This window comes from Echinops telfairi, unplaced genomic scaffold (genome assembly GCF_000313985.2).
Source record: "Echinops telfairi isolate 266 unplaced genomic scaffold, ASM31398v2 ScPeMD7_7410;HRSCAF=8448, whole genome shotgun sequence".
NCBI lineage: Eukaryota > Metazoa > Chordata > Mammalia > Afrosoricida > Tenrecidae > Echinops > Echinops telfairi.
Window position 1 is genome coordinate 4,339,655 of NW_022111310.1, and position 11,367 is coordinate 4,351,021.

The 11,367-nt window shown below is 46.8% G+C and overlaps 1 protein-coding gene across 1 annotated transcript in view; it reads left to right on the forward strand.

The window, feature by feature from the left end:
• Nucleotide 1: 1 nt before the first annotated feature.
• NR4A3 (nuclear receptor subfamily 4 group A member 3) overlaps nt 2-11,367 on the forward strand; it is a gene marked incomplete at its 5' end in the record, with an annotated part of 32,969 nt that continues 21,603 nt past the window's right edge. Inside the window, 3 exons of the mRNA XM_030887375.2 lie at nt 2-217; nt 3,948-4,077; nt 4,585-4,757. Of these exons, the coding sequence (XP_030743235.2) occupies nt 2-217; nt 3,948-4,077; nt 4,585-4,757 (519 nt within the window). The remainder of the gene's footprint in view (nt 218-3,947; nt 4,078-4,584; nt 4,758-11,367) is intronic.

Consider the following 11,367-nt stretch of genomic DNA (forward strand, 5'->3'; position numbering starts at 1 on the left):
GCCGCTGGCCAAGAGGGCGGCCGCGCTGGCCTTCCCGCCGCTCGGCCTGACCGCCTCCCCCGCCGCGGCCAGCCTGCTCGGGGAGAGCCCCAGCCTGCCGTCGCCTCCCAACCGGAGTTCATCGTCCGGCGAGGGGACGTGCGCCGTGTGCGGAGACAACGCCGCGTGTCAGCACTACGGTGTGCGCACCTGCGAGGGCTGCAAGGGCTTCTTTAAGGTGAGCGCGCCTCCTCCTGCTCCATGCCCCCTGCCCGCTGCGGGGCCGCAGAAGTGAGCACCTGGTGTCAAGGGTGACCCTTGTCCTTCCCAGTGAGATCCTTAGCCTGGGCACTGCTGGCCACCTTCTCGTCCATTTTCTCACTCTTCCCTTGAATCCACGCGCAGGAGTGGAGGTGGGGGTGGGGGCGGGACTGGATGGAGCTGACATTGAGCGAGAACATTTTCCTAGGAAGAGCTGTCAGCTGATTCTCCACTCTGTGACCTCAGAAGTGCAGAAACCTCACTGCAGTCCTTGTGTGTGTGCCCTGGGTGACCAGTCCAGGGATGGGTTCCGAGCGCCATTCATACCTGCTGTGAGCCTGGCAGTAAGGGTTCCTGTTCCAGAAGCAGACAGCTCTTAAAGTGATCGACGGCCCTGGGCGAACTGTTTTTACTCATGGTGCCTCGAAGATAGTTTTTAGGAATGACCCTTGGTTCATCGCTGAGGGTTGGAGGCCCAGAGAGGTTATCCAGCTACCCCGAGACAACACACCCAGGCAGTGAGATGGAGACAGGATACCAACCCCTGCAGCTGAGCAGATGCACTGGACAGACAGGAGCAATCAGCTAGATGTCCTTGGGGATGACTCCCCCCATAGAGGGTTGAACTTGGGATCTCACCAACCTGCTCTCTCCACTAGGAGGCCTTTGCTCCCTCTTTGACACCAAGTATAGCCATGGCTCGTTTTCTTATCCACTCAAAAGTGTGCGATGGGTAGGAGGGTCTTCAGTGCCGCCCACATTTTGCCCATTAAGGGTGCTGCAGTCTAGGGAAGGGAGGGGCCTTGAGTCAGGATGTACAAACAGGGGCTTCAGTTGCACACAAGGCAATTCCAGCTGGTTTCATTTGACTCCCAAGCTCGGTGCTCTTTCCATCCATCAGGAGGAAAAACCTGGTTCTCTGGTGGTCGCACTGCTGACTCGTGCGCTTCTCCAGACCCTCAATTCTGTGCCACCCTCCTCACGCCCTTCATCATAGGCCTGGGCAAGCCCACAGATGCCCTCCCACTGCCTGGTCTAATGTAGGGCAGGTGGGAAGATGGAGACGCGGGATGCCTATTTAGCAAGAGGATTTGGGAGGCCGAAAGGATTTAGCCGAGTGCATGCTGGAAGTAGAACAGTTCTGGACCTGCCTCTTACCAACTGCATGACTTTGCAGTGGCCCTTTGTACCAGGCCACAGTTCCCGTGTTAAAACACCCCTCGGAGAAGCACTGTGTTAGGGGAGTTAATCCTGTAAGAAAGCTCGTCATCACCTGGAAAGGACCACACCGTAAAATGAAAACTACCAACTCTTTGTGAAAATGCCATTGTGTGGGGGTGAGTATGCCAACAAGTGACATTTTCACAAACAACGACATAGGAACAGGAATCATGCGACTGATTGATTCCTTCAGATACATGAGAAAATGGAAAGACTCTGCAACCTGTTAGGTGCCTGACAGGTAAACAGAGGCATGCTTCTTTAAATGTCGACCCAGAAGGGGTTTTGTTTGGGGTGTTTCCTGTCTTTCACCACCAGAGTTTTACCTAGAGAGCTATTTTCAGTAGCTGCCTTCTTGGAGCAGATTTTATGTTCATACACCCCAGTGGAAATGCTGGAGGGCAGTTAAGTGGGCAGCAGAAAGGGGGACCCGACAGAACAACAGCAAAGAGACCCTCAGATAGAATCACCCTTGAACAATGGACAATTGACCAAAATACAGGCATGGTAATGCATTCCGAGTCTGGAGATGTCAATTAGCTTTCCCCAGCAGCTTCCCTTTTCTGCAGCAATCCCTTGAAAACAAATCTATATGCTAAAGGGTGGGGGGAAAGGGGAGGGTGTGATGGGGGAGAACCACCCCACAGATCTGTTAATTAAGGGAACAGGAGCAGGTTTTACCCAGTGGCTTTCTAGCATTAAATTGAATTCTTTAAAAATGTGACATGAAGTGCAGTGAATGATGGGAAATCAGCGATTGAACCATAGCGATGCTCCCTGTCCTGAAACTGTGCAGGCCTCACAAATATGAGGACGTATCCAGGTTATTGGGAAAGGGCATACCCAAAGCAAAAAGCCACCAGCACTCAAAGGGGTGGTCAGTCTTGAGGGTGATGAGCAGGAAACCCGTTGAGGAGCTGACCCTGGGCTCAAGGAAAGAGAGCTTAGGAGAATGTAAATGCTGCTAAGCACACAGGAGGGTGTTTCCGCTAGAAAATTTTGCATTTGAAATTAATATAGGAAATGTATCCTGAGAATTAGTCTTATGCTTAAAATAGCTTGGCTTGGTAAGATTCTTTTTAAAATTTTTATGTAAGCCATTCAGAAACAGTCCCCTAATCTGAAATTCAAAGGTAAATTGCATGAAAGCTAATGTGTGGGCTTAAGGAGGACTGAAAGTGAAGAAAATATAGACAGTCCATGTAGAATTTGGGGCATAGACAGATCATGAAACCCGAATTATCTGGCTGCCTTTTTTTTTTCCAAATGCAACCCAGGCTTACCAAATAATTACCAATTTACCACTCTATTCAGAGTTGTGTAGACCCACGTAATTTCTGAACACTTTTGTCCTAAGTGGTAAAGAGTTGCACAAACACTTTTAATAAAGAAATTCAACATTATTTTAAAATTAGAGCACATTTATATGTTTACTTCTCCATTTAAGAATTCTAGATGATTCAGAAAGTCCAAGTTTCTGAAGTGCCTTTTAAAAGACCGTGGAGCCCTGGTGGCAGGCGTATTAGGTTATGCACTAAGCTGCTAGCTACAGGCTCAGTGACTCGGTGGTTCTAACCCACCAGTCATCCCATGGAAGAAAGATGAGGCTGACTACTTTCACAAAGATTTAAAGTCTTAGAAACCCACAGGGGCAGTTCTGCTCTGTCCTACTATGAGTCAGCAGTGAGTTTTTGGTTTTAAAAGGTTACTCTTTTGGTGTCAAGATAATAGTCATTTGTGAAGTGACCGAATGATGGGCATTTCATTGAAAATGAATGGCACCCATATTCCCTTCTTTTTTCTTTTGTTGACTTTATTTTGCCGTGCTTTGGTTTCTTAGTGGATTGAGTAGCAAATTGTAAGATATTGCTTTCACCACTAGAAATGGCCAGTTTGCCATTTATTTTCTGTTAACGCTAAAACTTACTACGCGGGCTGATTAAATGATTTGTGTGTTTGTGTGTCAAAACATGATTTCCTCTATATTTTAACTAGGTAAGCCTCAATTTTTGCTTTTTATGATTTCATCTCTATTGGATAACAAAGCCAGTTACTGTGATATTGACTTACGATAGTGATAGCAAACAATGTATATCTCAGATCATTTTGATTTTATTTTAATAAGGTCAGCAATAATCAGGGGAGTGGAACTAGTAGGAAATTGTTCCCAAAGGGATATTAAAAATGGAGATAATCTAATCCTCTAAGGTATGATATGTTGACCTGGTAATTTCAGATATGATTTTATCATTCAGAGTTGCGTGTCTCTTGAGACTCGCTTCAGAACAATCTGAGATGATTTTCATTGTCAGCAGCGAACACTAATAAAATTGTTTTTCCTGCAGGCTAGCGTGTTAGGAAATTAAATTTATCTAATTATACGAATTGCACTGTCGCGTTTCACATTGTAATTAAAATACATGTTGTCAGGCCCTACCTCTTTCCAGAAACTATGAGCTAACTATCACTGTGTTGTCTTTTCTCAGAGAACGGTGCAGAAAAATGCAAAATATGTTTGCCTGGCAAATAAAAACTGCCCAGTCGACAAGAGACGTCGAAACCGATGTCAGTACTGCCGATTTGAAAAGTGTCTCAGTGTGGGAATGGTTAAAGAAGGTAAGGGCGTCGCGCCTTGTACCCAGTGTGCTTACACAGCGGGGCTTGTCAATAATGCTGACGCATAGTCTCACACACCATCGGGGAAGGTTTTAATTTGTGTCAGAATATTATTTCTACCTTCCTTGTGCCTCCGGGATTTTATTTTTTATGCTATGCGTTTGCATTTAAGAAACAACCGAGAAAATGACTGATTTCTAATTTTTCACAATCAATGAAAAGCCTGTGTGCATCCACACACCATCACTTGAGAAGTGGAGCACAGCTGTGTGCTGCTTAGCACTAACTCACCCCCAAAGATTAGCTACGAGAGGGGCTGCCTGCTGCTTGCCCTCCGCTCTCACAAAACCCTTGGGGTCCTACTATTCAAAGCGTAGTGCTACTTTTAAGCGGTTGGTCTCATGAAGGATCGTCCAGTTGTAATGTGTTTGACTCCATGTGTGTGTGCATTGATGGCCATTCATGGATATCTTTGAAGACTTCTTCCTTTCTCTCTCTCACCATCAGTTGTCCGGACCGATAGTTTAAAAGGGAGACGAGGTCGGCTGCCTTCCAAACCAAAGAGCCCGTTGCAGCAGGAACCTTCTCAGCCCTCTCCGCCTTCTCCTCCGATCTGTATGATGAATGCCCTTGTCCGAGCTCTAACAGACTCAACAACCAGAGATCTTGATTATTCCAGAGTAAGTTTTGTGATGTCCTGCTTTCAAATGAGTGATCAGGAGCTCTTTTCTGTTGTTGACACTCCTAGAAGCTGTTGGTTAGAATGCCTTTGCGCCTGATGATGTGCTAGACAGGTCTCGTGCCTTCTTGTGCGTTTCTCTTTCTCATTTAGAATGAAGTGGAATTTCATCTGCATTGCACCAAATCATAGTTTTGCTCTATTGGATGTCTAAATGTCTTCGTAAATGCCCCTGACATTGTTGCGCCCATCCTACCTGTAGTTTACAGCATTCCTGGTGGTAGTGCCGGTGAAGAGTCTGCACAGGTGAATGACAATGTGTAGATTTCCTTCATGGGCTCCCACAGCGTGGCCACTGTCTTTTCATAGTGTGAGCAAACTTCTGGGTGAGCCTTACGTTCTCCTTAAGCAGTTTGCTCGATGGCATTGGCATTTATTGACTTGCTGCTTATTCAGAGGGATTAGATTGCTGATGGAGAGGAACAAGCACTGGCCTTGACATTGGGCGGTGCAGGAGGCCTGGGATGGCACGCTGCCCCTGCTGCTTCCTTTCGGCGTCACCTGGCTTCCGCCCTTGCCTGCCTTACACCTCCAGTGGAGATGATTACAATATTTAACCTCACAGGGGGTTGGGAACACCAGCCACGCACAAGCGATGGTTGTGAAAATGTTTTGAAAACCATAAAGGATTACCGGTATTATCATTGAAGTCACCCAAAGCATAACAGTGTTTCATTTCCGATGGGATACATTTGAATCTGATCCGTCTGAGCTGTGCAAATCCCCAGAGAGAGGATTTTTGAGCAAATGTGTCAACCATTGTTGTTGGGTGTCATCGGAGCGACCTCACGTGATGAACTAGAACTGCCCCTTAGGGTTTCCGTGGTTGGACGCAGATTGCCCAAAGAGTAGCTGGGTAGGTTCAAACGGCCCCCCTTTCGGTGAGCGGTGGAGTGATTAACCATTGCGCCACCAGGGCTCCTAGTCGACATTATATAAAGCAGTTGTTTAAAGCACAAACATCTGGTTTAAAAAAGGGTCTTGGTCAGAGAGGGTAGGGAAAGGGAAGATGTTGATCACAGTTATTGAGTAGGTTCTAGATCCTAAGCAGGATGCAAGGAGCCCTGGTGGCGTCGTTGCTAACTGCAAGGGCAGCAGTTCAAATCCATCAGCTGCTCTGAGGGGGAAAGACAGGGTTTTCGACTCCCATAAAGAGTTGCAATCCCAGGGGTAGAAACACACAGTTGTACCCTGTCCTGTAGGGTCACTAGGAGTTGCCATCAAGTGAGTGGCAGTGAGTGAGGGCAGAATGCCAGGTGCTGTGGTATATAGTGTCTCATTTAAGCTTTCCGGCAACCGTGAACTATAGAACTAGCTCTCCTCGCTTTGCCCAGAAAACAGCTACATAGTGCTTAAGGGAGAGCAACACCCTACAGTAGTGCCTGACTGGTTGATCTGCGTGGCAGCCACCTCCGATGGTTTCCCCCGGGTTTCATCAGCATTTCAAGTTTCCAGTTGAATGGCTGGCAGAAAGTGTGTCTGTTGAATGTGTCCTGGTGACGTTCCCTCCCTTAGGTTACAGAAATGAAGGGGTGGTTTGTGTACCACCCCGTGAGCTCCCTGCCTACCAGCTCTGAGGCCTCCTTCCCCCCATCTGATCACAGCATTCCATGTGAGGAGCTAAGGAGGTCCTTAGCACTAAAGGCGGAGGGCTCCTGTTCTGATTACAAGTGGCATCTCTTAAACTAAAGTCAATCTCAAATAATAAGCTAACAGATAATGTGGTAGGTTTAGGATTGGGTGTTCAGGCCTAGATTAAAATAACCAATCCCAACTTCATCATTTACTACCTGGCAACCATGAGCAGGGTGATTGCAAACCTTGTAATACCTGAATTTCCTCACCACCAATTTTGGGGTAATAGTGATAGGTAGAACCAAGGGATTCCCCTGTTGTAAGGTGGAAATGACATTTGGTAAAGCTTTAGGACAGTGTCAAGTACGCTTTGTCTCTGACCAAGCTCTCTCACTCTGCTATTTGTCGGGTGTCTGACAGTGTAAGCACTGCACATAGCTAAGGCTGCAGCAGCCCCGTACAGGTAAGTTCTATGACGTTTGTTTCACAAGCGAAGAGGTCAAACTTGGATAAGCCGCTGTCAGCATGTAATGTGCATCAGAGCTAAAATGTGAGGCCAAGCGTAGTGGACCCCAAAGTCTGTGCTAAGTTCCTCCTGGGGTTCAATGAGCAATGGTGCTGGAAAAGCATTTGAGATCATAAAGACTTCTCCCTGAGGTGTCCCCTAGCTTCCTCTGATGCAGTTCACCTGAACTAATGATCCTTCTCTGGGATGTCGAGGCTAAAGTTGGAGCACAGAACCTGCCCTTGTGCCAGGACACTTGAAATGACTATTCATGATCCTTCCAGAGAATGTAGGCCCCCAAAATAACTTTTTGGCCCCAAATAATCCAATTATTGGTCTACACAGCCTACTTAGTCATTCCATGGCACACGCCCCCCCAGCTCTTTGAGTGTGTTTGCGCACCTCTGCACCAGCCAGTTTGTTGGCCTACAGTCGTCATCCCCAGCAACAAACATTTATCCAATGTAATGGTTGGCTTTGTCCATTGACCAGCCCAGAGTCAGGGTCACATTAGTACTACCGGGCTCAGTTTTTCAAAGCCTGTTTCTTCTCATTGCATTGCTTGGGAATCAGCTGAACCATATGAGCTTGGATTCTCCTGCTTCTCCATAGCTTTATGAAATTATTTTTAAAAAATTGGACCCAAATCAGTTGACTTAAAGACTTTTTTGAAAAATACAGTAAGTTTTCATCAAAAACTTGGATGTAGACATAGAAAACATGCTAATCACACTTGCAGGTGACAGAAAGCTGGGAGGGATCGCTAATGTGATGGATGTTAGAATCAACATTCAAAACAATTTCGACAGGTTGGAAACGGGATGGGCTGAAACCATCGTGATGAAAGTTAACAAGAATAAATGTGAAGCTCAACCTTTAGAATCTAGAGGGAAAAGGGGGGAGAGCCTCGGCTCGTCAGTAGCGCATGTGAAAAAGATCTGGGGAGTGTATGCCACATATGTTCAATATGAACCAACCAAGTATTGTGTGTGTGGTGCGGGGCAGAATGGGGTGCTTCACTACCTTAGAATGAAGTCTGCGTATATGGAGATCAGAAAAGATTGTTGGTGGTGCCACGGATGGAGTTCAATTTCGAGCTGATAGAAGAGGGACACAGTGTTTCCAGAAACTTTGACAGGATGATTGGGGGAACTGGAAAATATACAAACAGGAGGAAAGAGGAATCAGGGGGACTGGGGCGACTCTTGGGATTTCTGATGGGCTTCCCGGGGACAAACAGGACTTTTATTCCCAAGGGCAGATAGAAGGAGGCTGAGCAGGTCTTGGTCCCAGCAGCTGCTGTGGGACCATGGATGAGTTCGTCCGCATTTGTAATAAAGGAGAACGCGTGGCAGGATCCCTTGCGCGGAGGAAAGTTATTTTGGATGATGCTAAGCCCCTTCCAAGCCTAAGATTTTATGATTCTGAGGTTCCCCTTACTAAGTCTAAACATGAGTAACTATATATGCACCTAAGAGCCAGGTTAAGTAACTTGTTATTTAACTAGACTGAACTTATTGTTTACTCTCTCAAAACAGTACAGGCATGAATGTATCGCGTAGTACCTGGCCAGGTGCCATCGCTTAACATTCTTATATCATTTCAATTAAGAATCCAAACCTCGCTTTCCCAGAGGAGTAACTTATGGTTTAAAGAGGTTAAGCAGCTTACCAAAGGTCAATGGCAGAGTGAGGATTAGACCCAAATTTCATCACTCAGAGTGCTATCCTGCTACTTCTACTGCATGGCAATTTACTACATTAACAATAAACGCTTTAATTTTTTAAGACTACAGTAATAATACTATATACCTACTGATTTTTTAATGTAAATACACACACACACACACACACACAACCAGTTGCCATGAAGTCTTTTCCAAATCTCGGTGGCCCCATATGTTTCAGAGTGGGTTTTCAAGGCTGGTCATTTGGAAGTAGATAATCGGCCCTTTCTCTGAGGTGCTTCTCCCTGGACTTAAACCTCCCACCCTTTGGCTAGCAACTGAGCATGTGAACCATTTGTCCCACGCAGAGACGTGGCTCTCTGTTTAGGCCGTCTAATTACACTCTTCAGGAGTCTGGTGGTGTAGGAGGCTACCCACGAACCTGATCACCACAAGGTCAGCTGTTCGAATCCACCAGTCCTCTGTGGGAGAAAGAGAAGGCTGTCTTCTCCCATGGGGATTTGAAATCTTGGAAACCCAAAGGTGCAGTTCTGCTCTGCCTTCCAAATTCGCCCTGAGTCAGAATAGACTCCGTGGCTTTGAGATTGTTGCATTAAATCCCACTGTTTGTGTTAAGCATTGTAAATATTTTGGAGCATAACCATAATTGATTACATTCTAAATAGGACTTTTCTCAAAGCTTGAATTATACCATTATTGTCACCCATACACTTTATTGCAAGTACACACATGCACGCTCAACCCCCTCCCCAAATCAGGTAAATGGAGACATGAAAAATGTCTGTCAGACCTGCCTGTTTTAATCTTCATGCCTCTGCACCCTGTAAGATAGTCAGTACATGGTTTCTCCCTGCTTGTAAGAAGGGGGAGGTCGAGGGGTTGGGTTCCAGCTCACAGAAAGACAGCTCCTGGGCTCTGCGAAGCCTTCCTGCCTCCAGGGTAGGCACTTCTCCTTTGGGCCAAACTCCTCTCTTTCAAAAGGGAGCTTAGATCGTTGTAAATCACGGCAGTCAAAACATGCCACGTTTGATTTGCTTCTCCTTGAAATGTTGCTATTCTCTGTCCCACAGTTGCTTTTAATTTAGCAATACAAGTATATATAGATACTAGCTTGGCTTCCGAGCCTGCATAATTACCAGTGAGAAAATATACTTAATGTCCTCATTAGTTTGGTCATTTCAGCTATTTCTCAGCACACAAGGATGTTTTGTTGGTAATTGGTGGCACTTAGTGCAGGAACAGAGTCCAAGTGGGAAAGCTCCTGCTCAGATACAGGCAGGCACCAACAAGCAGCATCTTAAGAAGGCCGGCACCTGACGTGAGTCAGGCTTCCAAAGGAAGCCAGGGGCTTTGTGAAGCTGCTTCCGAGACCCGTGCCACCCACTCCCTCCATGTGTGCCTTGGTTTCCTCATCCAGCATCGAGATTAGACTGGTCTCTCCCACAGCCTTCTCCTTCCCTAACCTCTGGCTCTGCTAGACAGAGTGTCACTGGGTGAGCTAGCCAGCAGTGCCCAAACAGTGCCCAGACAGCCTCGCCCTGAAGAGCCCGGGGTGTGTGCTTGAAAATGCAGACTCCTGGGCCACACATCTCAACCCACTGAAGCAGAACTTGAGGAAGAGGGAGGCAGGTGGGAATCTGTATTTTAACAAATGTCTCAGACTATTTGTGTGTGAGTGTGTGTGTGTGTGTGTGTGTCACTAAAGTCTGAAAACCACCAATTTAGTTGCATCAGAAGAGTTTCATGTTACCTGGGGCTCCCAGCTCTTCTGGGCGCTTGACCAAGGATGCTTAGCTAGAGGTATGCCTTCTCTAAAGGGTTGTGAGATCATAAATGTTTGTTGTTTTCAGCCATTAACCCATTTTCCAGAAAGTAACGGCTCTGTGTCACAGATCTTGACTGAGTGGCCGTTGGGCATCAGGCACTGATGTAGAGTAGTGGGCATGCTGTCGAGCAAGACAGGACACAGGCCCTGCCCTTGTGGAGCTCACAGTGCACGGAGGGGAGAGCAGGCCAGTGAATCTGTAACTGCAGGGAGTGAGCCCAGGGGGAGGAGTGGGGAAGCTCTGGCTTGATTTGGTTTGGCTTTTAGGGGGAGGGTAGTTACAGCAGAGAAGAAGGAAAAATAAATGGGGGAGGGAGGAAGTATGTCCATTGCCAGTTTTTAAAGCACCATGCGTTCAAGTGTAAGAACCCAGTTTTTAGAGATGGAAAGGCCCGGAGAAAAGAAGCGTTCTAAGAGGAGAAAAGCCAGTGCTGGGTGGATTTCCACGTGCGGCCTGGGCAGACAGTGAGGCGGGGCACCTAAGAGGTTCCACTCTACTTTGAAAGCCTCCTGTTGCTGGGTGTTCAGGGCCACTTTCACCACAGATCCCACTTAACTGCCATTCAGCTAACGTATTTCAGCCCAGGTTGTTGCTGAGGTCTGACAGACGTGGTTCTTTGACTGCTGTATGAAATGTGAGGACCAGTTTCGTTTTCAGCAATAGCCATTGCTGTTGGCAGCTCCGAATCCTCACTGTGGGTGCTCGGGAGAAATCTCCCTCAGGCATTGGCTGTCAGCAGATGGGATGCTGTGTCTTTGATTAGTGTTAGAGCCAGATCTTTGATGGAGTAATTACCCATCTAGGCTGGGGAGACAATGAACACAAAGGGGTGGTGGTGGTGTTCATTTTGAAAATCTTTTTGGATTTGGACTTTATTCCATTGAATGGCCAGTAACCAAACATTCTAGATTTCTTCTGCTGAGCCCGAAGAAGGCCTAATCCAGAGGTGATATGAAGG